The sequence below is a fragment of the Aphelocoma coerulescens genome, chromosome 11, assembly GCF_041296385.1.
Source record: "Aphelocoma coerulescens isolate FSJ_1873_10779 chromosome 11, UR_Acoe_1.0, whole genome shotgun sequence".
Classification (NCBI taxonomy): domain Eukaryota; kingdom Metazoa; phylum Chordata; class Aves; order Passeriformes; family Corvidae; genus Aphelocoma; species Aphelocoma coerulescens.
Window position 1 is genome coordinate 2,458,715 of NC_091025.1, and position 24,862 is coordinate 2,483,576.

The 24,862-nt window shown below is 61.3% G+C and overlaps 1 protein-coding gene across 1 annotated transcript in view; it reads left to right on the forward strand.

The window, feature by feature from the left end:
• The first annotated feature begins 308 nt into the window (after window positions 1–308).
• The window catches only part of GSE1 (Gse1 coiled-coil protein), a 62,139-nt gene continuing 37,585 nt past the window's right edge, over window positions 309–24,862 (forward strand). Inside the window, exon 1 of the mRNA XM_069027208.1 lies at window positions 309–373. Within this exon, the coding sequence (XP_068883309.1) occupies window positions 334–373 (40 nt within the window). The 5' untranslated portion in view covers window positions 309–333. The remainder of the gene's footprint in view (window positions 374–24,862) is intronic.

Sequence of the window (24,862 nt, forward strand, 5' to 3'; positions counted from 1 at the left end):
ATTGCTGCGGAGGGAGGGAGACCCCGCGGGACCCCCCGCATTGGGGGAACCCCCATCCCAGGTGAATTGGGGGGGTGACCCCGGCTGGGAGGGGTCCCGCTCCCTGCCCAGCATCCCCGTTTTCGGAGCCCCCCGTGCCTCGCTGCCGGTGCCCGTCGCCCCCGCCCCCGCCGCCCTGCCCTGCCCGGCCCGGCCCCCGGTGAGTCACGCTCCAGCCGTGCGGCTCCCGGGGCGGCGGGCGGGCGCCGAGGGAAGCAGGAAGCGGCGGGGGAAGGCTCGGCACGGCTCGGGTCGGCACGGCTCCGCTCCGCTCCGCTCCCTCCAGCGCTGCCCATGGAGGAGCGCAGCCCCCGCTGGACGGCGCGGCCCGCGGGTGAGTGACCCCCCCACGGGAACCCCCCAGCAGCGCCGTGGGGAGGGGGCAGCGAGGTCCCCCCCGGGTGGGGGTGGTGCTGGAGGGGTGGGATGGGGTTGGTGTGATCCCGCCGCTCGCAGACCCCCCCCAGCCCATTTGCTGGGGGGTCCGGCGTGGGGGATGGAGGTCACCCTGGGGTCGGGGGACCCTGCGGTGTGGGGGACAGAGGTCACCCTGGGGCTGAGAGAGACTGTGGAGTGGGGGATGGAGGTCACCCTGGGGTTGGGGGAGCTCATGATATAGGGGGTGGAGGTTGCCCTGGGATTTGGGGGCACTGTTGTTTGGTGAATGGAGGTCACCCTGGACTAGGGGGACCCCGTGGTATAAGGGGCAGTGGTCGCCTTGTGTTTGGAGGAACCCATGGTGTGGGGGATGGAGGTCACCCTGGACTGGGGAACCCTGTTGTGAGGGGAACAGAGGTCACCCTGGGTCTGGAGGAACCCATGCTGTGGGAGAGCAAGGTCACCCTGGGGCTGAGAGACCCCATGGTTGCCCTGGGGCTGGGGGTCCCTGTGATGTGGGGGATGGAGGTCACCTTGGATTTGGGGATCCACTGTGTGCGGACTGACATCGCCCCAGAGTTGGGGGACCCCATGACACAGAGGGTGGTGGTCACCCTGAGCTTCAGGGGACACTGTTGTTTGGGGGATGGAGGTCACCCTGAGGCAGGGGGACCCTGTGGCCTGGAAGATGGAGGTCGTCTTGGCTTGGAGGACCCTATTGTGTGGGGAGTGGAGGTCGCCCTGATGGAGAAGCACCCAATCATGGGGGGGACAGAGGTTACCCTGAGCTTCAGGTGCCCTGTGGTGTTGTGGACAGAGGTCACCCTGGCCTTGGGGGACTCCCTGGGTTGGACAATGGAGGTTGCCTTGGAGCTGGGGATCCAGCTGGGGAGTGTTGTAGGGAGATGAGACCCTCTGGGTGCTGTGGCCTCAGGGTCTGGTGCCAGCTGAGGTGCTCAGTCCCTGTGACCCACATTCCAGAAAGACCCTTGGGGTCATTTCCCATAGCTGGCATGGCACTTGGTGGCCCTAACTTTGACCCTTCTCCTTGCCTTGCTGCCTGTCCCTCTCTCGATGCGGGCACACAGGGTGCTGCATGGGGCCGTGCCTCAGTTTACCCACCCGCTGCTGCCGTATATCCATATTTCTGGACACCCAGGGCAGCCAGAGCTGGGGAGGGACCATGTTGCTGATTGAACCTAAAGCGGGGAGCCCGGGCACCGCACCCTGTGCTGGGGTGATGCCACGGCCCCAGCGTCTCTCCTGCCTCCACCTTCATTGCCCTGCTCCATCCTGGCTCTTCCAGCCCTGCCTGTGCCACCTGCCATGCCCTTCGCCCTGGGGCTGCCGGCTCACAGTGCCCTGCTAGCGCCCGCTTTGCATGGTGACACGGGTGCCAGTCCCCAATGGGTGGCATCTGTCAATCGAGTGCCCCATCGGTGGCATCTGTCCCCAAGCCCTGGGCAAGTGCCCACTGCCAGCCCTTGGAGCAGCAGGGCGAGTGCCCCGCTCTCTTCGTCCTCATCCCCATCCTCCTCCCGTGGCCGAGGGCGCGGAGCTGTGTGGTGGGCGCCGCGTGGGTGCCTGCTGGGCCACCAGCGGGATCCAGATCCAGGGAGGGAGTTAATGGAGGGAAAAGGCAGCGGGAAGCCAGCGCCTCTTCCTGCAAGGGTGCGCGTGCGCCGGCGAGCACCGGGGTGAGCCCGTGTGGTTTGTGGGTGTGAGCGAGGGGAGCGTGCGCCCGGCTGCGTGTGCGCTTGGCAGCCTGTGTGTGTAACCTGCCGGGGAGCTGGCGGCTGTGACGGGGCCAGCGGCCTGGCACGGCTGGCCAGCTAAGGCCAGTGGGTCCCACGGGGCTGGGGGGGTCGGTGTGCGGGGGGAGCTGGCTGTGAGCACACGTGTGAGCGTGCGGGAGTGTTGCACAACCGCAGGGTGTCAAGCGCTGCGTGCCGAGTGCTCGCCGGGGGCACACGGGGTGCGTGTCCCTGCACGTCCCGCTGGGCCTGCGCTGCTGTGCGTGCACATGGACGAGGGTGAGGGTGAGGGTGAGCGTGTTGGCTGCCGGGCAGGGAGCTGCAGCGAGGAGATGGTGGCTTTGGCGGGGGGCCAGGCTGCCGGGGGGCGCAGGGGGGGTGCCGAAGGACGCAGGACAGTTTATTCCTTCCTAGCATGCTGGTGGCTGGGACAGGGGAACAGGGTGGGGGGCAGCTTGAGGAGGGGGTGTTAGTTTTAATCGCTGCTCCTCTGTTTGTTCCTCTGGCCCCCAGCCCTCTCTCTGACCCTGGCGTCTGGCCTGTGGGAGGTTGAGGCCTGGAGGGGCTGTTCCTGGGGGGTTTGTGCCTGTGCCAGCCGTGTGGGAGGTGGTGGTGGTGCTCTCCCCCACACCAAGGCACGGTGCCATGGGTCACACCTCCGTCCCAGAGCCCTGGCACTGCTGCCAGCTCCGGGTGTAAGGCCTGGCCTTACCGTGGGCAGCAGCAGATGGCCTCTGCCATCGTGGCCCAATGGGGACACCCAACCCAGACCCCATGTGCTGGCAGTGCTGGGGTGCATCACCCACCTGTGGGGTGCTGGGTGCCCCCGAGGAGCTGTGGGGCAGCCCTGCCAAAGCCCCGGGAAGGAGCAGCCGGGACAGAGCTTGGCCTGTGGTGGCTGCCTGGGCAGGCTGCCAGGGGGATTGCCCTTGAACTGGCCCTTGCCACACCTCGTGCCTCATGCCCTGGCCGCCCCGGCTGCCCCACTTCCCCCCACGTCCCCCCACCCCGGCACCCCGCTGCCCGCTGGCGGTTGCACCGCGGGGCAGGGTGGGAGGAAGCGCCCCAGAGCTCCCGCACCCCTAACGGCGGCCGCCTTATCTCGGGCCCTTCTGGGCCCCCCCACCCTTATCTGCCACGGCCGTTGGCCCTGGCTGGGCTCACAGCCCCCCCTCGGCCCCCCCCAGCCCCCGCAGGGTCAGCCCTTGGGGGCGGCCGCTTGGCAGCCTGCCCCCTCGATCCTTTTTGAAGTTTCAAATCCATTTAAGTCAAGAGGAGGGAAAGTTACTGCCTCTAAAGCCCCTTGCGTTGAGCAGTAAATCCTCTTTGCTGGGCCAGCACCGCCTCCGAGCACCCGCGGGACCGGGGGGTGACTCCCGGGGGAGGGGGTACAGCCTGAATATGTGTGTGTGTCCCCAGCACCCTGCAGGCGGGTGCTTTGTGGCTGGGAGGGAGCGGGGACCCCAAAAGCATGAGGTTGGGGTTCCTTTGAAACCCCCCAGCTGAGCAGGCAGGAGCATCACTGCTGGTTGCTCACCATTTGCTGGCCACCTCCTTGCTCACCCTGATTTGGCCCAGAAAGGGGGTTCCCCTCGTGGCATCAATGCCCTGGTGTCCCCAGCGGTGTGGCACAGCACCCCCACTGCTGCCGTGCACCCACTTTGAGGCCGATGGAGCGGGAGCTGGATGTGCTGCCAGCACACCGGCGTGTTTTATTTGATTTCCCTTCTCCTGAGCTGGCAATATTTAAATATTAATGCCTGCCTCTAATTGCTGGGTCAGAGGAGCGGGGCGGCGCGGGAACGGGTGCAGGGGCGGCTGATTTTGTTGTCTCGGGGAGTGTTTGCCGAGGAAAAATGTTTGTGCACACACACACACATAATTTTACTCCCTTGGGATTTTCTTGGCCTTGGGAGTGATGCGGGGGGGGGGGAGGCTGAGCCGTGATGCCACCGGGCCATCATTTTGCAGCAGGGCACCCACCCCCCGCCTCCGGGGGCCCTTCTCTGGCGCCCGCGGAGGGATTGTTAATGGCAGGGGAGGGGGGTGTTTTATTTTCTCTCCGGGCAGCGCGGCGTCAGATGCTTGCGTGCTCGCTTCCTGTAATAAAGCGACCGCCGGCGCGCTTGTCACCTGCTCTCTGTTGTGCTGCCAAGCGCAGACATGCCGCTTCTTGCTGCGGGCCCTGGCGTGCTCCCCACCGCCGCCGCCGCCGCTGCCGTGCCCGCTCCGGGGCTCGCCCCGTGCCAGCGCGGCGGTAGCAGGTGTTTGGGGAGGGTGCGACGGTGCCTGTTGCCGCACGCCCCGTGCGGGCGGGGGCCGTTTAACTGTTCCTCACCGCGGCCGTGCCCCCTTGGATGCCCTCCCTGCTTGGCACTGGGGTGTCCCGCTCCCCTGCGAGCGTTGGCGCTGCTGTTCCCCGGCGTTTGGGGTGCGCCGTGGCAGAGCCAGCCCAGCTGCAGGCAGGTGGCTCCGGTTGTCCCCAGCTGTGCCGCGCAGTTGGATCGGGGAGGTCCGTGCAAGCGTGTGCCACGCAGGGGCTGTGCAAGCTGCTTGGCACTGCTCTTGCACACCGTGCTGTGCCATACCGTGCCGTGCAGCTGGCTCGGACACCAGGGCACTGCCCGCTGCGCCGTGCTGTCCCTTTGCACTCACGGCCCTGGTGCCAGCACCTTCCCAGTGCTGTTAGGGGAATTTTCGCCATTGGGAAATCCCTCTGCTCCCCCTTGGATCCCTCACTGGTTTGCCAACCCCTGCAGCCGTTGTTCCTTGGCTGTGCAATCTCCTTCCTCCTGCCCGCATGGCACATGAGCCGTCCTGGTTAACTGGTGTTTGCCGGGTCCTGCTCCTGTTAACCCCAGCCAGGGGAGTTCTGTACCCTTGAACCTGGCAGGGAGGCTCCTTGGAAGGGGCTAACACGGGGTCTGCTCCCCCGCGGGCAGCCTGGAGCGTGGTAGATGTGGGGTTTAGGGATGAATTACACCCAAATATCCCCCGTGGAGGAGGCAGGCTGGGTTTTCCTCCTTCTCACCCGCATCCTGCCCCGCTCCAGCCCCAGCTCCCAGCACTGCCTTTGTTTCCGCTGTATAACAAGATGATGGGTTAGGGTCAAGCTGCGGGTTCATAACTTGTTGGAAGACTTTGCCGAACAATAAAGGTGTCTGGCTTTATATCTGCTCGTATTTTATCCGCGCCACGGCCTTTCCCCTGCGCCAGCCGGGATTTACGGCGGGGGATATTTGAACGTGTCGAGGCGAGCTGGGGAAGCCGAGGCCGACCCCCTCCCCACGCCTTTGCATTCAGTGCCTGGGCGCTGAAATATTTACCTTCCAGCTCCTCTGACAGTTCAAGCCGTCTCGTGAAGCAAAGGTTATTGAACTGCGAATGTTATGACATTACATTTTTGTGTCTGCACTTTCTAGATGCGTGATGCAGCCTGAATGATAAGTGATCTCGGGGTTAAGGGTGGGGTTTTTTTTTCCTTTCTGTTCCTTTCCCTCCCTCCCTGCTCTCCTCCCTGAGCTGTCAGCTCTGCTGAGGCTTGATAACGCTCCCTTTTATTGCCCTGCCTTTGCATTCCTGCTGCTGGGCTCCCTGCGGTGAAGGTGGGTGCTGGGAAGGCGGGAGAGGGACATTTCCAGCACAGAAGCTGGCTGCACTGGTGTGTGCCTCAGTTTCCCTAACCCTTGTGCCGTAAGTGGTAACCTATGCCAGCAGCCTGGTTGGTACTCCCCAGTGTAGGGAAATGCTGCATCCTGTATCCCACCAGGACCATAGAATCACAGGATAGTTTGAGCTGGAAGTGACCTCAAAGCTCATTTCATTCCAACCCCCTGCCATAGACAGCGACACCTTCCACTAGGCCAGGTTGCTCCAAGGCTTGTCCAACCTGGCCTTGCCCTGCCATGGGGCAGGAGGTGATGCCCGGTGTCACTGGTGCCAGTCTGTGCCGTGGTGCCCATCTCGCAGCCCCATTAGTGGGATTTTGGGGGTGCTGAGGTGATGCTCTCTGGTACCCCGTCTGTCAGGGCTCTGAGCATCTCTTCAGCTGTCCGCACTTGAGATGCAGCATCCTGGGTGCCCAAGTGGCCGGGGGGACACGTGGGGAGGGGGACAAGTGACAGCAGGCCTGGGCTGTCCCGTACACACTAGAGGGCAGCAATAAACTGGATCAGTGGGCTGTGTTCTGTCCCTGGGGGTGTTGAGGGGTCTGACCCCCCAAATTTGCCCTGGCACAGTGGGTTTGCAACGGGGGCATGCTTATTTTTCAGGGGTGCTTAAACAAACCCATTGCAGCAGGGTGAGGGCCCTCCAACCACTCGGACTCGTGGTGTCACCTCATCCCAGGAGCAAATTAATTAAGTCGTTCCATAAATTTGGCTGTGTTCACTGCTGGTGAATCACATCTGCACCCCCCTTTCTCCCCTGGCTTTTCTCTGGGCTCCCCCTCCCTGCAGGAGTCAAGATCTCACCCCACAGTGCCTGGAGATTTCCATGGGCTCGGAGCTGGCTGAGCATCCCGAGCATCCCGGGTCGGGGCGGCCGCCAGCGCTAACAGAATCCAGCTGTGCTGGCGGGCGGGCAGGGGGGGCTGCGGGGAAAAGGGGGGAAAAAAAAAGAGGTCAGGGCCCGGGAAATTAAATGTTCATAAATGTAGGCCTGAGCGCTTAAAAAGTAGGGCAGTGCCATTAAATCTCATTAAAGTTTAATACCTATCAGTGCCACTTCAGGCAGCCCTTGGACATTGCTTTAATTTGATGGGTGTTAAGGGAGAATTATCAAATAATTGTGCTGGCTGGGGACTTGCTTTTATCATGTTACATGGAAAGCTCTCCCGGCTTTGTGCCGCACATCAAAACAGCGGCGGGTAGGTATTGTTCTGGGGAGGGGATGGGGGCGGCTGCAGGGGGGGTCCCTGCTGTCCCCATGGCCCTCAGCAGTGGCAGGAGGGATGAGGGACACCGGATCAGGTTGTTACAGGGATTAGTTGCCCCAGCAATCAGGTTTTTCTGCCCAAATTTAACCCATCTGCCCCCAGCAGGGGTGTGCTGCCCCAGGCTGGCATCCCTGGGGGTGGCATGGGGACAGGGAGCATCTTGCCATTGTCCCCATGGGTTCTGCTGTCATCCCTGTGGGCCCTGCCAGTGTTCCCATGGGTCCTGCCACCATTCCCATGGGTCTTATTGGTGTCCCCATGGGTCCTACCATCAATCCTGTGGGTCCTGTCATCATCCCCACAGCTCCTGCCATTGTCCCCATGGGTCCTGCCAGTTTCTCCATCACTCCTCCTGGTTTTCCCATGGGTCGTGCTGGTGTCCCCATGTCCCAGCAGGGCTGTGCCACCCTTCCTGCACTCGCTGCCCCAGGATGCCAGTGTGGGGATGTGGGTACTGCTAATTAAGAGTAATTTTTGGAGAGGCTGTGGGGTCTGTGGGGAATTGCAGATGGGAGGAGCTGGGGATGGCTGGCTCTGTGCGGAGGCGAGGACATGGGCCCATGCATTTTTTATAGGGTGCACCCGGGGTTATTTTTATTTCTTTCTATTTCCTTCCTCCTCCCCTCGCTGTAAAAGTCCCTGTTGATAAAGAATTAGTGCCAGGTCGTTAGTCCTGGTTTTTATGAGATAAACCCGGGCGCAAGGTGCTGTCGTGTAAACGCCGGGGCCAGGGGAGCGCGGGGACGGGGAGAGCGGAGCTGCTGCCATGAATTATTCAGCAGCGCCTGATTTCACATTATTCTCACTGATACTTTTACAACCTGTCAGTAAATAAAAAGATTCTACATTATTTATAGAAATGGGCCCGAATTGGGTAGGAGAATTTACTGTTGCTATTATTAGGAGCTGCTCAGCACCGCGTTAATGAGAGCCGGGTGATGGCAAACGCTGCTTCCCGCGGGCACGGTGTCCCTGTGTCCTCCTGGGTGCCACCTTGCTCCCCAAGGATCACTGTGTCCCCCGTCTCTCCCTGCTGGGCCTCCATGCATTTGGGCTGCTTGAAGGGGAATGTCTCCTTCCTAAGGGATGTCATCTTCCCTGGGATGTCTTCTTCCTGGTGGCGCATCCCTGCGGATGACACCTGCCCTGGGACGTCCATGACAGGGATGTCACCTTCCAGGAGATGACATCTTCCCAGGGATGTCTCCTTCCTGGGGACATCTTCCCAAATATGTCTGCTTCTTGGGAACATCTTCTTCCCCGGGACTGTGTCTTCCTGGAGACATCTTCTCAGGCACATCTCCTTCCTGAGTATCACATCTTCCCGGGGACATCCTCTTCCCGACACTTTTCCAGAGACACCTCCCTGTGGATGACACCTTCCCAGGGACATCCTTGTGGGGGATGTCTCCTTCCAGGAGATGCTATCTTCCCAGAGCCATCTTCTTCCCAGGGACAACTCCCTATGGATGACACCTTCCCAGTGATGTCTCCTTGCTGGGGAAATCTCCTTCCAGGGATGTCTTCTTCCTGAGCACATCTCCTTCCCAAGCACAGACATCTGCTTCCTGGGGACATCTCCTTCCCAGGGACCACATTTCCTCAGAGACATCCTCTACCTGGGGATGTGTCCTTTCCTGGGACATCGTATCCCCAGGGACATCTCCTTACCAAAGACATCTGCTTCTTGGGGACATTGGCTTGGGAATGTTTCCTCCCTGGGGACCACGTCTTCAGGAACATCTCCTTCCTGGTGACCACATCTTCCCAGGGATGTCTCCTTCCTAGGGGCCAGCCCTGGGACACAGATCTCTGCAGGAGGAGGATGCTTTCCAGTCACGATGCAGTTGCATTTCTGTCCCCATCCAGTGAATTTTTCCCACCATGCCCGTGCCCTCCTGGCTCTGCATCCCACCCTGTTGCAGGAACTGGAAAGGCTCCATTTCCAGCCTGTCCCCCCCTTCCCATCATTTGCCTGTCGCTGGAACGGGAGCCATCCCACCCACGCACCCGCCAGCCCCCCGGATCCCATCTGGGCTTCCCGCATCCCTGATGTGACAGCTCCAGGGAGGTGGAAAAGCATCACACGGGGTTGGGAAGCCCCGAGGAGGGAGGTGCTGGGCTGTGGGTAAACCAAGGCACGGCGGCAATGGAAAAACCAGGAGGAAACCCAAGCTGTAATGGTTTGTCTGCGGTGTCCTAAGGTGGCTGCTCCCAGCCTGCCGGTGACAGGTTTATTGGCAGGCAGGCCGGGCTGGAAGGATTGTGGGCTATTTACAGTGTTGGGGCCGTGACTTTGCGAGCAGACAGTTAACATAAATTCACATGATGGATCAGTTATCACTTCATTGAACTGGTGGCGGATCCATTGAAGGCTGTGCAGTAACATACTGTTTCCTGGCTCTGCGCAGCGCTGGGATACATTAAATACACTTTATTTATAGCTTACCATTGCTGCACTGTGGGCAGGAGAATGCAGCTTTTGCAACTATCATCTAATTTTATGATGAGCATTAAAGCAAGGCCTATAATTTGCACCTTTTTATTCATTAGACACTGGTGCAGCCATAAGTCAAGAATGCCCAGGGATTTAGATGCTGATCCAGAAGATAAACTATTGACAAGCCAGATGTATTTTTACATTAGTGTGCCTTTACAATAGTTTATGTTGAGAGTGGAATATAAATTGCATTATTAAATACGAACCACTCTTGTAACCGCTGCTCTTCCTGCGTCTGTGCAGGCAGGGTGGGATTCGGAACCGCAGAGCACGGAGGCTTTGCCTAATGGCTCCAGGTTGGGGGGGGATTGTTATTTTGGCTTATTTTACCCGTGGATGTGCTGATGCATCAGAGCAGGGGTCTCTGTCAGCACTGTCTCTAGGAGGAGGCATCCTGAGGGATGAAGAGATGTGGGATGTCAGAGCAAAGCCATCCCAACCACGTGCCCCCAGCAGGGACCTCAGCTCGGCCGCTGCCACCCGGCCAGCATCGAGTTAAATCCTTTTGTTTCTGAGGCAATACAGTTTATATTATGAGCATGAATAAAAGATGGTTGTGCTAGGGGTAGCTGTCAGGATCTTCGCCGCCTATAAAGGCTTCTACTGTAGCTTGACAGTAAAAGACTGTGTTTGGGGACTGATGTGGTTTCTCAAAGGAGCTAAATAAATAAGGGACGCTTATTTTTACACCAGTAAAGGCTGCTGGAAATTTAAAGCCCTGTTTATCTCGCTGAAATCACGGTGTTTATTGTTATCTCGTGGAGGGGGAATTTGCATGTTCGCTAATAATTAACCCAACCCAGCGCTTCTCCCTCTCTTACGTGCGGTGGCCCCGCCGTTATCTGGGGGGAGGAAACGCTTGCAAATCAAATGCAAATATTGACCCTGCCTGGGCCAGGCGCAGTGGTGGCTGGGTGCTCCCTGTACCCATCCCACAGCCGCTGCGGGGGCAGGAGGGCAGGATGGAGGGGCTGGGTGCTGGTGTGGGGGATGAGAGGGCTGATGGGAGCCATCCCCATGGCCACCCCATGCTTATTTCTGCCCTATTCCCACTGACATCCCATCCACACTGATGCCTATCCATATTTCCACCCCGTTCCCATCACCTGTCCCCATTGCCACCCTGTCACCATTACCACTCCATCCTTACTTCCATCCTATTGCCACGGCCCCATTGTCACCCTCTTTGCCACCCCATTCCCACTGTCACCATGTTGCCACCCCATCCTTCTTTTCATCTCATACTTGTCCATGGCCACCCCATCTTCATTGCTACCCAGTACCCATCACCATCCTGTCCCCATTACTTTCCCCAAGCCACCCTGTCCCCATTGCTACCCCATCCATATTTCCACTCCATCTCCATGGCCCCCCCTTCCCCATTGCCACTTCACCCTTATTTCCACCCTGGTCTCATGGTCACCCTGGTTCCATGATCACACCATCCCCATCGCCACCTTATCCCTATTGTCACCTTGTCCCCATTGCCACCCTGTCCTTATTTCCACCCTATTTCCTTTGCCACCCCATCCCCATTGCCACCCCATCCCCACCCCGTGGCCACCCCTTTGTGGCAGGTGCTAACAGGCGTCCCGTCCCGGTTGCCGGTCCCCGCGCCACCAGATGCTGCCGCTCCGTGTCACACCATCATGTCGCTAGCGGAGTGTAACGGGGAGAGCAGTCGGTGCCTTTGTTTCTCCTGCTCTCCGCACAGCTGTCACTTCCAGTGATCAGTAGAAAAATCATCACCCCACCGGATCATACATATGGAACGGTGTCTGTGCGGAATATTTATTGTAACATGTGTCGGGGCTGCGCCGGTCACGAGCCCCGGGCTGGGCTCGCGCCATGCCAGCCCCGGAAGGATGCTCCAATCCCCCTGACTCTGCCCGCTGGGGAGGTGTGGGTGTCCCCCCGGCGGTGTCCCCACAGTGGTTGGGGGACTCGGGGCTAATTGCTCTTGGTGGCCTCCGGCTGTGCAGCATCCTCTGCCTCATGGGGGACTGGGAAAGTGCTCCTTCTCCCAGCCTGTCCCCACCTTGTTCCCAAAGGATGGCTTCAAGCTGGGGGAGCAGCTGAGGTGTGGGGGTGTGCAGAGCTGCAGCTGGTAAAGCTGCAGGGGAACAGAAGCCCGGGGGCTGCCCCTTGCTGAGGTCACCTATGGCGTGGCCTCTGGGGTCTCCAAGGGCAGGAGGTGAATGCGCACGGGCGCCTTGGCCCCGTCAGTGTCTCCAGGAGCTCTCTCCCATCTCGGGAGCTGTCAGCTCGGCACCTTTCATGTATGATGGGTAAACAGCGTGGCGCGCCTGCCGGGGAAGGCTGTTGGATCCCTGCTGGTGCTAAAGCGGTGTCTGGCAGGGACGGGGAACGTGCCGTCGCCTGCGCGAGGCACGGCGGACGTGACGCCCCGCTGAGGCTCCGTGCGGCTTTCCTGGTGGAGAGCAGAGCCCGAGCCGCCCCGGTGTCAGGGTGAGGCTGTGCTGATGGGATCCCTGGTATTCCCTGCAGGTGTGCCACTCCCATCACCAAAAACCAGTTCCCACATCCCCATCCCGTGCGCTGGTGGCTGATGGGGACACAGAGCCCCCCGTGCCCCCTCTCCGTGCGTTCTCCCTCTCCAGGGTGGACAGATGCCGCGCGGGCAGGACGGGGTCACCGGGTCTCCCCAGCACATGGCTGGGGGAAGGTGTTGCCAGCGCCTTTTGGCACCCGCTGCCACACGAGCGCGCTCCTCTGACAGCTTTATCAAGCCTCCAGACTTCCCAATTCCATTGTTCCTGACATCTGTTTCGGTAAGTGATTAATTGCAATTAGTGAACGGTTTGAAAGCCTGTGGAAGAATATTCAGCAGAAAACTCGTCAAGATTAATGAGTGGTGGCAGTTGTCAGAAGGGCTGCTGCCTCGCCGGGATGCGGCGGCGGCGGGGAGGTGCGGGAGGCTGGGCGAGCGGGGTGCCCCCCTCTCCGCGCCCGTGTCCCCCCCCACCGTGTCCCCCCCTCCCGGAGAATAACACGGGCTGATTTTTCATCCGAACGCATGAATTATCCACTAATGCGCTATTAATAAAGCGCTGTGGAGTTTCACCGAGATTAGGTCCTAAATCATGCAGAATGAATTTTAATCAGTCCGAAAGACACCGGTGCTAGCCACTCCCGGGGACCTGCGGGAAACCAGCCTGGATCCAGCCGGGATCTGCTGCCGGAGCAGCCGCGCCTGCACCTTTGCCCCCGTGTCATGCCGTGCTACGTGCGGGTGGTGGCAGAGCCAGGCGCCTTTGTGCGCTGCTGGCAGGGCAGGGGGGTTGCAGGGTATGAGCTCTGTGGGCACAGCCGGATCTCCAAATCCTTGCCAACGGGAACAGGGGGATGGCAACCTGTGAAGTGGCACCCGGCCGGGGTGCCCGGAGCGTCAGGAGGGAGCAGGGATCCTCTGTGTCGCTGTGCCATGCCCAGATTCCCAAAGGCCTCACATTTTGGGGGTGTCACTCCTGCAGCGAGATTCCCAGGCCTCTGCAATGTGCCTTTGCTCCCCGGTTGTGCCCCCAGCTCGGTGCAAGGGGCCACCCCGAGGTGCCGGGGGCTTGTGGGGGTGCCGAGGCCGGGGGGTGACACACCCACAGCCCCGGGGGGGAAGGGAGGGTGCGACATCTGCTCCTGCAAATTGTTTGCCTTGCCGAGGTCAGGGCGGCTCGACAGCCCCAGGTCCTGCGAGCAGATGGCTCCGGCATGTTCCCGGCCGCGCTCCGCTGTGCCGCACCCATGAAATTCCCCATTAACTGGCTGTGACCGGAGGCTGGAGGGGGGAGGAAGCATCCCTCACTCCTCTGCGCTCAGCCTGGGAGCACACACAGCCTGTGTGTGTCCCCAAGGGCAGCAGGGACTTGTTCCCTCCGCCGGGGAGGGGGATGTGCCCCATGCTTTGCACGGCCTCACTAATCCAAGGGGGCTACTCATCATCCAGGCCCATCGTGCAGGGGGTGCACCCACGTGCTGGTGGGGAGGGAGTCCTCATCCCCATCCTCATCCCCATCCCCATCCCTGCCTGCCAGCCTGTCCCCATCCCATTGCTTTGATTTATTGCTCTTTTGGCGGAGGGCAGGGGTGGCGGGGGTCGGCAGGGGCCGGCAGGGGTCGGGAGGTCGCGCCGTCGGCCGCCCTTTGTTGGTGTCCGGCACAATGACCCGGCGCAGGCTGTTTGCTCGGCGCGCTGGGTAATTACCGTGCCGGGGAGGATGAGGAGGTCAGGGCCGATGGAGCCGCCGTGACCCGCCACCGTCGAGCCCTGTGTGGCAGCGGCTTGTCCTTCCCCTGTCACCATCTGCTCGGAGGCGGCCGCTCGGAGCGGCGGGGCTGCGGCGCTCAGACGGACGGACAGATGGTGGTGGGTTTGAAGAGGTAGAGTGTGTACTTTGTTCTGGAGAGCTTGGAGGAAAAAAAAAAAAACATTAGAAGGAGAAAAAGACAGGGAGAGGAGAAGGAGGGGACGTCCTCCTGTGTCCTCACCGCCTGCCACCGTGCCACATGTTGTAGTGGAGATTGTCACCGTGCCACGGATGGGGCTGTGAGTGCTGGCACCGCAGCGTGCTGCAATTGGAATGACAGGGAGGTGGCATGGGTGGTCACTGCCCCTCTGAGTGTCCCCTGTGCCACCACCCCACAGGATGTGGGGGTCCCTGTGGTGCTGTCAGGCTTGCCCTTATCCCCGCTGCGTCTCTCCAGGGCCTGACCCCAGTGTGCTGCCCGCTGGCACTGCACGTCCCCACCTGCCAGCGGTGCCAGCCAGGCCAGGGCTGATGCAAGCGGCATTCCCGGGCAAGCCCGGCCACTTCCCAACCGGCTGGGGCAGCCGGACCGGGGAGGGGGGAGGCGCGGGCGTGGGGTCCCTGCAGCGGTGCTGCGGACGCCGGGCACAGGCAGGGCGACGCGGCGTCTGCCCGGGGCGCTCCTGACCCGCCGGACCCGCTCGGGGAGCGGCGGCGTGGGTTGGCGGCTTTGGCTCCTGTGCAAGAGGTGGGGCTGGCCTCCCCTGCCGCCTCGCCGCCGCCTTTTCCAGCGGCGCCGGCCCTCCGTGTCCCGGCATCGCCTCCGCGCAGCGGGCCGCGCTCGACGCCCATGCAACGGTGCCACGGCGGAGCCTGCCCGGCGCCCGCGGGCAGGGCGGGGGTGCTGGCACCGCGTCCTGGCACCCGGGTGGCTTTGCTGGAGCGCGCCGGTGTTGTGCCATACGGGGGGAATTTGGCGCAAGCAGCTGGCGCTTGAGGCCACGGTGCACAGGCCGATGTCCTGGAGCGGGGATGTGAGTGGGCTCCCTGAGGAGGGATTCCCACGGAAGTCAGAGGCTCCGGGTTTGGGACCCTGCCCGCTGCCCGCCACCGTTGCAATTCTGGCTTTGCTGCCTTTTAATTACCGCCCGCGCCAGGCCTGGCCCCGCGTTCCACTTCATTACGCGATTGCGATCGGGGCCGCTCCTCCCTCCCGGCCGGCTCCGGTGGATAATTAGGTGTGTTTTCTCCCGCGTGCAGACAGACACTTAATACAGCTTTAATCACCTGCTCCAGTGGCTCCCACCCACCGCCCTGTGCCCGCTGCTGCCGCTGCTGCTGCTGCCCGCAGCCCGCCCAGCTGGGTAATGACAGGCTGCGGGTCCCCAGTGGAACGCCCGCTGATAACCCCCGGTGCAAAGGGCCGGTGCAGGTGCCCAGTGCAAACAAACACCCCCTGCAAGTGCCCAGTGAACGTGCCCACTGCGTCAGCCCTGTGCCAACGCCTCGTGAACACCCCTAGTGCAAATCATGGAGTTGTGGAATGGTTTGGGTTGGAAGAGACCTTAAAGATCACCTTGTTTCAACCTCCTGCTCCTGCAGGGACACCTTACGCTAGACCACGTTGCTCTAAGCCCTCTCCAGCCTGGCCTTGAACACTTCCAGGGATGGGGAATGCCCAGTGCCAACGCCCAGTGCCCATCCCTGATGCAAATGCGCCATGCAAACACCTTGTGCAAATGATCAGTGCAAACGCCTGGTGGACATCCCCAGCGCAAATGCCCCGTTCCAATGCCCAATGCCCATCCCTGGTGCTGATGCCCGGTGCATACACCACCCAGGCGGGGACCTGGCGTGTTCTGGGGCGCCGTGGCGCTGGCAGGAGGCACTGCCCAGCTCCCGGCCGGCTTCTCTGGAGCAGGCGGCCGCCGGCTCCTCGCAGGTGTACGCACAGACTCCGCGGCGCCCGAGCTTCTGTGCGGCGGGCGCGTGCCAGCACACTGCTGTGCCTTGCGAAGGTAGCAGCCATCTGCACTGTGATAAAAAGCCCTGAGGATGATAAATAGACAAGTAGCACTTTTATTGGATTGCCGTTCCGAAGCAGCCACTTTGGGTTTGGCACGGCGCTAACGACAGACTCGCCGCACGCTGTGCCCAGCCGCCCCGGCCGGGGGAAAGGGGCTGCCCGGCGGCGATGCCAGCGCCCGCCCGGGCACCAGTGCTCAGCCTGGAGTGCTCCCCCTGCCTCTTCTGCCCTTGGTTTTCAGGTGTGACACAGATCTGGGTGACCCAGGATGTGGCGGATGGGAGGGCAGTGTGGCTGGCTGTGGGGCAGGAGCGGGGCTGTCCAGCTGGCACAGCTCAGCACAGCATGGCACGGTGTCCCAGCTGCTGCGCTGGCCTCAGCATCACCTGCACAAAGCAGCTTGTTTGTCAATAATGGAGCAGGGAAAATTGCACCCGAAATGCCTCTCGGCTCTGCTTTGTGCTGCCTTAATGTGTCCACCCCAGAGGTGCCGGCTTGGCGGCGGCACAAAGGCTGCTGGAAGGGAGGGGAGGAAGGGATGGGGAGCTCAGAGAGGTTCCAGGGGCGATTTACTCCCCACTGCTCTGCACAGACCCCCAGTGCCAGGGTGAGGGGGCAGAGACAGGCTCTGACCCACGTGGTTGGCACCGTCATGTCCCCACAGCTTGGCCATGCCTGATGCCAGGGATGTCATCCCAGTGGGATTGATGTGAGTCTTGGGGGCAGTTTTGGGGGGGCAGCATTGCCCAAAACTCCTGCTGCTGGGAGCGGGGTCCTACCAAACATCCCCATCTCACCGTGCTGGGACATTGCTCTGGCCTCGAGGATGCGTTTTCCAATGAATTCCATGTGAATCGTGGCTGCACTCACCATCCCACACTGCCTGTCCCACTAGAGCCCCGACATGGAGGTGACACCGGATTTTGGGGTGGCGTGGGAAAAGCAGTGACCCCCTGCTTGCTGGTTTGGCTTGGGAGACACTGGCAGCATCCTTGTCCCTGTCTGTGTCCACCTGTGGAGGCAGCTTCTGCAGTGGGAGGGGGCAGCTGGGGACAGCATTTCAGGGGTGAGACAGGACAGACTGGGGACACCGGTTTAGGGATGCTGCAGGACACGACAGCTTGGGGACACTGTTTCAGGGCACAGTCCCCATGCTACAGGGATGACAAGGGGAGGCTGGGCTGGCAGCGCAGGGGCTGGGGGTGCTGACGGGGGGTGTCTGTCCCCACACCCTGCCAGCCCCCCACCTGCAGCTCAGGGGCCGCACGCAGCTGCCTGCCCGGGCGTGCATCCCAGGAATTTGGGAATGCGGGGGGGCCGCCTGCCTCCGTGCCCTCTGACCCCCCGGATGATACAAGCCCTCTTCTGTTTCTCCTCAGCCCGCCGGCGGGGTCAGCCTGACGGCTGGCGATGGCTCCCTCGCCGCGATAAAACAGCTCGTCTGTCACGACACAATAGATCCGTCAGGCTGCTGGCACGGCCCAGGGGACATGGCCCCGGGGCTGGGTGCGTGCTGGGGTGCGCCTGAGAGGCCGCCTCAGCCATGCTGGGGCTCCTCGGGGTGCTCAGGGTCTCAGCAGGGGGGTAGGGCCAGGGACAGGACCCAGGTGTCCCGGCTGATACCCCTGCCAGCCCCTGCTCTGCCGCAGGGAGATACAGCCCCGTGTCCTGGCCCCCTGCCATGCCCGCTGCCCTCACTCCTCGCCATCCAAAAATACCTCGGGAGGCCCCAGCACGCGGTGCCCCTCATGCAGGGGGACGTTCCCGAGGGAACTGCTCACCTTCACCTATCCCAGTCCCACTTTCCTCCTGACTTCAGCGTCTTTTTTATCCAATTTTGCATCAGCTGCTCAATAATTTCTGGCATCTCACTATCCGGGATGCTGATGGGTGTGGACTGGGTGCTGCATCCCCCTGCAGCACCACCTCCTGGCATGGGTGCAGGACCCCCCCGGGACCCCCAGCCCCGACTGGGGTGGTTTTTGAGAACTCAAAAGCATCTCCAATTAGGAGCAGCGGTGCCGTGGCGAGGTGGCGAGGCACTGGGGCTGTCACTGTGCCGCCTTAATTAGCAGCGCCAGGGCAGGGGTCAGCACAGCTCGGCGGTCTTGACAAGGCTGCTATCAAGTGCAAGGAGGGAGGAGGAGGGAAGGGAGGGAAAAGCAAAACTCCCCAACTCAGGACCAGCCTGGGCGGCGGGGAGGGGGAGGATGAGCGCGCCGGAGCCACGCAGGCAGAGTTAGAAGGGAATAAAATGGTCGCTGTCACCCACCAGTGGCTCAGCACCGGGGCTGTGCCTCCCGCTGCCGGGCTGTGGGACCGGTCCTGGGCCCCCCCAGCAGCCTGAGCGCCGGCCTGGGGAGGGGGGCACAGGACCCCTGCCATGCTGGAGATGAAGAGCTGGTCGTCTTTGCTGCAGAGCCTCAGTAAGTGACGGGAGTGGCGAGGCTGGGGGCTGTGGGACGCTCCTCCTGTGGGGCACCCCCTCCTGTGGGGCACCCCTCCTGTGGGGACACCCCACTGCGAGGTCCCCACAAGCCTCCCACTGCCTGGTCCCACCGTGAAAGGGGAAGTGGGTGGGTGGCATGGCCGGGGCGAGGGTCCCGCACCCCGCGGCCCCGCGTGCCGCCCCGTCCCCTCTCCGGCGTCCCCGGCCGCGGGGTCAGCGCCCGGCCGCGGCCAGGCTTAACCTCTGCCCTTACCCTCCCGACCTCCAGCCCTGTTAAAAAGGGTTTAAATGCAAAGTTATTTGATAGCTAATCCCAGCTATCCTGGGGGCAGCCCCGGGCTTTGACGCTGGGAATCGCCCCGAGCCGGGACCCTCAGGTGGCACCGCCGGCACAGCCGGGGTTGCACCGGGGCTGGAGGTCGGGCAAACGCGCCGATTAAAGTCCGGCGGGTGAAAAGAGCTTAAACAAATCCCAAATCCCTCAGATGCCAGATGAGGCTGGTCGAAATTTGCTCGGGAGCCACTGTGGGGAGGGGGAGAAATGCTGAAACTGGCGGGAGCACTGGGGAGGCTGGAGCTGTGTGGGTGCTGGGAGGGCTTGGGGCTGGGCAGGGGGCTTGGTTGGTGTTGTGGGGGCCAGGTCAGTGTTGGGGGACCCTGTGTGACTTCCTGCCCTATATCCCTGTGCTGCTGGGCCAGGAGGGACCAGCATCAGGGAACCCCCCCCCCCGTTTCACCATCACCTCCCCAGTTTAGCACATCTCTCCTCCAAAATGCTGTTTGTGGGGTGCCAAGGGGAGACACAGGTGGGTGTCCCCAATGCTGAGCAGTCACCCAACCAAACTGTTTGCTTGGGAGCAAAAAATCCCCATTTTCCCCCTTCCAGGTGTCATGACATGGAGGTGCTCGCTTATCCCCAGGCCTGTGCCACTAAACAGGTCACAAGTCCCTGGCCTGCTGTGTCCCCTTGCTTTCTCCAAGGGAAAACGTCTCCTTGGGGTGCCAGGCTGCAGCCTCACCCCTAAGTCCAGCAGGATGTAGGGACTGAAGAGTCTGTGGGTAGCCAGATCCCGCCCTCCCGTTGTGATGCCCTTAGGGAAACTGAGGCAGGCACAGCCAGGAGGTGCTGGTGTGGTGGGACCTGCGATCTGGGGTGCAATGGGGGCTGTGGGTGGGAGGCAGCCAAAGGAGGAGGAGCCGGGGGACAATTCCCAGTGACAGCTGTTGGGGCTGGGGTGGCCGGATGGGCTCTGTCCCCTCGGTCCTTACCTGTCGCCCTTGGCAATGAGTCCCCAAAGAACCATCCAGGCCAGCTGAACCCCAGCCCAGGGATGGAGGTCACAGATGCTGCGAGGAGCCACGCAGACCCCCCCAGCCCTCCCTTAATTGGGGAGGATGGATGGGCTGTGGGAAGGGCTGGGGACCCCTTTGCTCCCTGCCCAGTGGTTATGGGATGCCCTGTGCCCCCGTGCCAGCCTCTCCATTGTCACCTTGCAGGCTCCATCATCGTGCCCATTCCATTGTGGTGCACCCTCCTTCACACCCCCTTGTGAGCACCGCTGACAACCCCAAACCAGGCAGCTGGTGGCACGGTGGGCTCTGTGCAGGGACCATCGGCCTCTCCAGCTCTGTCACACCCCACATCCCATATCCCTGCCCACCAAGGGTTAACCCTGCAGAGGCAGGATGCCTGCAAGCCCTCGTGCCAGTTCAGAAATGAATGTTGCCTTTAATATACCATCCTTCAATCCTTATCTCTCCTAATTTATTGGACATAACTGGTTGCGCTGATGGATTCGTGGCTTAGACCTTGGCTTCTAAATTTCAGCATTAATAATCTGCCCCTTCATTCTGCTCTCCAGATGTCTTTCATTTATCTGCTTATTCAGTAGGGGTGCAACCTCGCGTCCTCCATGCCAGTGCTAATGCGGCCCGGTGACAATAAATTTGGACTTGCAATAACGTGGCCAGATGAATGAATTGACCTCTTGGTGACTGTCACTCCCAGCCTCCCCCCTCGTTAGGGACTGCTGGGGACAAGGGGGGCCCCTAACAACGGATGCTGATGTCAACCCCCTCCTCCTCGCTTTTTTTTCCCCAAATTTGGGACAATTTTTAGGGAAGTAGATGAAGGGACTGCTTAATCTTTAATCAGTTCTGGAGCAGGGCGAGGGCAGCCATCCCTGGGGAAATCCTAAAAACAGGGAGCCCTAATAAGGCCCCCCAGGGGCTGTGACCCCTTGCCCAGGTGGGGATGTGTCAGTGCTGCCGGGCTGAACCTGAACCGGGCAGGTTGCACACCTGAGAGCGTGCGGAGGAATGTGTTTGCTTAATTAATTGGCGGCGGGAGCGCGCCGGGGGTGTAAATCTAACGTGGGCCTTGGCAGCCTGCAGTGCTGCGCACACAAGACTAGACTTTAAATAAGGGTGCAATTATTGTTTGAATAATTGACGAACAACGGGCGCGCATCGGCGCTCAGCCTAATGGGCTTTGATCGCTCGCCAGGGCCGCCCGGCGCGCCGGCATCCCGCCCATGAAAGATGTGAGGGGTCCAGCTAGGGGTGCCAGGGGGTCAGCGGGGGAAATCAGGGTGCTGCTCCCCTCCAGGTGGGTTTTGTGGCATAGATGTGGGAAGTGGGGTGTTATTCCCCCCCGCCCCGGCCGACAGCGCGGCGCCGCGGGGTCGGCCGGGGAGGAGGAAGAGGACCCTGCACGTAGCAATTGATTTAAATCATTTTAGAGAGGACCTATGGAAAATAAAAAGCCTTTAATCACATTTGTATCCATTTCCAGCCTCGGTAAATCAATTTGGATTGAGCTGGGTGCCACGGTTACAGCTGATTAGCGCGCGGCGGATGGGGTCAAATTAATGCTAGCTGGGTTCGCGTAATGGGGTCACCGTCGTGAGCATCCCTCCTCTGGGGGGCTGGGGTGGGGAGGAACGTTTTGGTCCTGTCCATACCACGGGCAGCTTTTCCAGCAAGGAAGTGCCAGATGTGAGCTCCATGCTGCTCCGTGCCTCAGTTTCCCCTTGCACCAGCATTAACCATTGCGGAGGAGCCAATGAACAACGCTGGGGATATTTAGGGGGATGTTGGGGTTGTCCCACCTTCATCCCCCGATCCCACTGTGCATCACCCACGTGTCAGAGCCACTCACGTGTCCTCCCCGCTGCCCCACGGAGGAGCCATAAACAGGTCCCTGCACCCCGGTGCCGGTTAATTTGTTTTCAATAGGTTCCAATCAATTAAACGTGGTCCTGGCGAAGGGAAAAGTGCCCCGGTAATTGGTGAGAATAAATCACTCGGCGCGCGGCCCCGGCAGAGCCGCGGTGGTGCCTGGGAGCCTGGGCTGCAGCCGTGTGGCACTGTGGGGATGGGGATGCTGGGGATGGAACCCGCTTAGCCTGGCCAGCATTCCTGTGGGGCTGGCATGGGATCCGCTGGGAATGGCGTGCCTGGAAGCTCCCAGCTTGCTTCCTTCGCCTTCTCCCTGCCTGCCCTGCCAGCTCCTTGCACGCGATGTGTGCCTGCACCCTGGGGCGAGGGCGATGCCTCCCTGCCCGTCCCCACAGTGGGGAGCATCCCCCCATCCCTTCTCCTGCCTCCCCCAGCCCTGCCCCAACCCGGGCTGTAATTACCGCACGCTGTGCTTTGATTGCTCCATTCCAATTAATTAAACCCGGCGGTGACCCAAATTATGATCCCTTGTCTTGTCAAGCGCCGTATTTTTAACCTTAACTGGCTGGGCTGTGTTTAGATTTCCAATCCGGGCAGAAATGTCACCCGGGGAGAGTGACTGGCATTGAACCCAGCCTTCCTGTGACGAACCCCGTAATTAGAAACCCTCGTGTCCCCGAGACGGGTCTTTAAAGCTGTCAGAAGCCAAGATCCAGCCATTTGATACAAGACTATCATTAGCTGCGCCCAACCTATTAGCTGCAGGTAAATAACAGGCTGTACCGGAGCCGGGGAACAGGCGGGCTGGGGAATTGGATGGTTCTTAATTAGGAGAAGCGGTGCGAGGGATGCTTTCCCCTCTAATTGCCTTCGTTAGCAGCCTGGGTATGTGTCCCTGTGCCTGGATCCTCTTTCCTGGCGCGGTGACGGCTCCTGCAGCCCCATCTTCCCATCGTGGTGCCCATGCCACCCACTGGCGCAGCCATGGGATGGGCACCGTGATGGGAAGGCAGGGGCGTGAAGCCATTTCCCAGGGTTGGATAGGGATTGATGGTCTCCAGTCCAAGCGGAGGATAAATCTGGGCTTGCCGCCGCTTTCCGAGGGCTTGTCTGGGTGACATATTCGGTTGGTTTGAATGTCTGGATGGAAAATCAATCACCGGGGCTGTTTCCGTCCCCCCTCTCGTGCTATGTTTTAATTTGCCAGGCTGCGGGGTCCGTACTCCGAGGATCCATCTATATTTGTGTCAAGTGCCGGTGTCTTTGTCTCCCCGGTGCAGAATCGTCCTTCCCAGCTCATCACACTCTGCCCTGGTCATGCTTTTGGGGTGCACGTGGGCACTTGGGGTGTCTCCAACACTCCTGGGGTTTTTCCCGGTGTGGAACTGCCCTCCTTCACCAGATAAAGGGGCACGGAGTGTGGGGAAACTGAGGCAATGCAGTCTGCTCCAGGCTCTGCTTTGCCTGCTGGATGGATGAGGATCCCCATCCTGCTCTGCCCCCCCCGACAGCAGGAGGACCCCCCATATCCAGCATATGGGGGGGTCAGGAGACACCCGGCAGTGCCGCGGCAGCAGAGCCGCCCGCCTGGCCCTCGCCGGCCTGCCCCCGCCTGATCCCGCTCCTGCAGACGCTCTCCCTGACACCGGCTGACAAGAGCCATTTCCAAGATGGATTGATTCAATTTAGCACCGATTTTTTGCCGGGGCCGGTGACGTACGGCTCCCCAGCCGGCGCTGGGCAGCACGTGACTCCCCAGCGCCCGCCGTCATTAGAGCAGCTCAGCACCGGCTGCTGCAGCCTAATCAGCCCCGGCCGGCGCGGGAGGGGGCCGCATCCTGCCCTGGCACCGCATCCTGCCGTGCCGCGGCTCCGCGAGGCTGCCCGCCCCCGGCATTCCCACCAGGATGCGGCCCTGGAAATGTGGGGGTGGTGGGCTACCCAGGATCGTGGCAGCTGGTACCCAGGGTGGTACCCAGGGATGCTGGTGTTGATACCCAGGGATGCTGGCAGTGGTACCCAGGGATGCTGGTATCGATACCCAGGGATGCTGGCAGCAGTACCCAGAGATGCTTGCAGTAATACCCAAGGGTGCTGGCAGTGGTACCCAGGGATGCTGGCAGCACCACCCAGGGATGTTGATGCTGATACCCAGGGATGCTGGCAGTGATATCCAGAGATGCGGGTGGTGGTACCCAGGGATGCTGGCGGTGATACTCAGTGGTGCCAGAGCCGCTGGTGAGGCTGCGCGGGGGTGATTTTGTTTGTTCCCTCGTTTTCTGGGTTTTTCTCCAGGCTTGATGAGTATGTCTGGTTCTTTCTCGCTGTCTGTCTTCTCCTCTCTCCTTCTTTGGAGGCAAATGGCTGACTGATTGCTTTTCATCTCCCGCTCTGAGGAGCTGTAAGAGCTACTTTATACAAACATCAATTACAGGCACGTAATAAATTAAGGCTCCCTTACACCGAACCCATTAGAGTCCACTCTCATATCAAAGCGCTCCCATCACACACGGATTGGGGTGGAGTGGGGGGGAGGAGGGAGAGGGAGGAAAATGTCTTATTAGCCGGCAGATTGTTAGCAGAACACTGATTTAATTGTGTCCCCGCGCCCGAGCGCGGGAGGAGGACGGGGGGTGCAGAGGGGGGGCACCCGGGGCCTGCCAAAAAAGAAATGCCCAGGGATTGTTCCCTTCCCCGAGGTGCTGGGGGGCCACCTCCCTCCCAGGCTTGTTCCCGTGCCAGCTCCGGCTGCCAGCGATTCTCCTGGTAACGGCCGAGGGGGCCGCGTTTCGGAGGTGCCCCCCACCCCGGCGGGCACCGCGCCGAGGAGCAAAGCCCAGGGGTGGGTGCCCACCCTCCTCCTACCCCCACAACCTTTGGGGTGCCACCTCCAGCGCCTTGGCCTGGCTGGGTGATGCTGAGGGCTGCTGGGGTGGGGGGAGCGTGCCAGCTGCCTGGTGTCCCTGTGTGCCAGAGTCCTGCCGTGGCACAGTGGGCATTGGGGCTGGGAGCTCTGGGCTGGGAACTCGCCCAAATGCCTCCCTGCATTTGGATGGTGCGTCGGCGTGTGGAGGTGGAAAAACAGGGGAGATGGGGGGCAGGCAGGAGGCAGGGAGCAAACTTCCCTGTAGGACAAAGGCGACTGCATCCGCCAGCAGCTCCCGCTGCCTCTGCCTGCGAATAAATAGCCTCCAGGCTGTCAGTCTGGCACTACCCCGGGGCTGGAGGCTCTTGGAGAGGAACGGAGCCCGGGAACAGCAGGCATGGCTGGAGCGCTGCCCGCCGGGGCTGTGCAGGCGCTGGCACGCCGCGCTGGCATGCTCTGCCCGGCCGGGGCT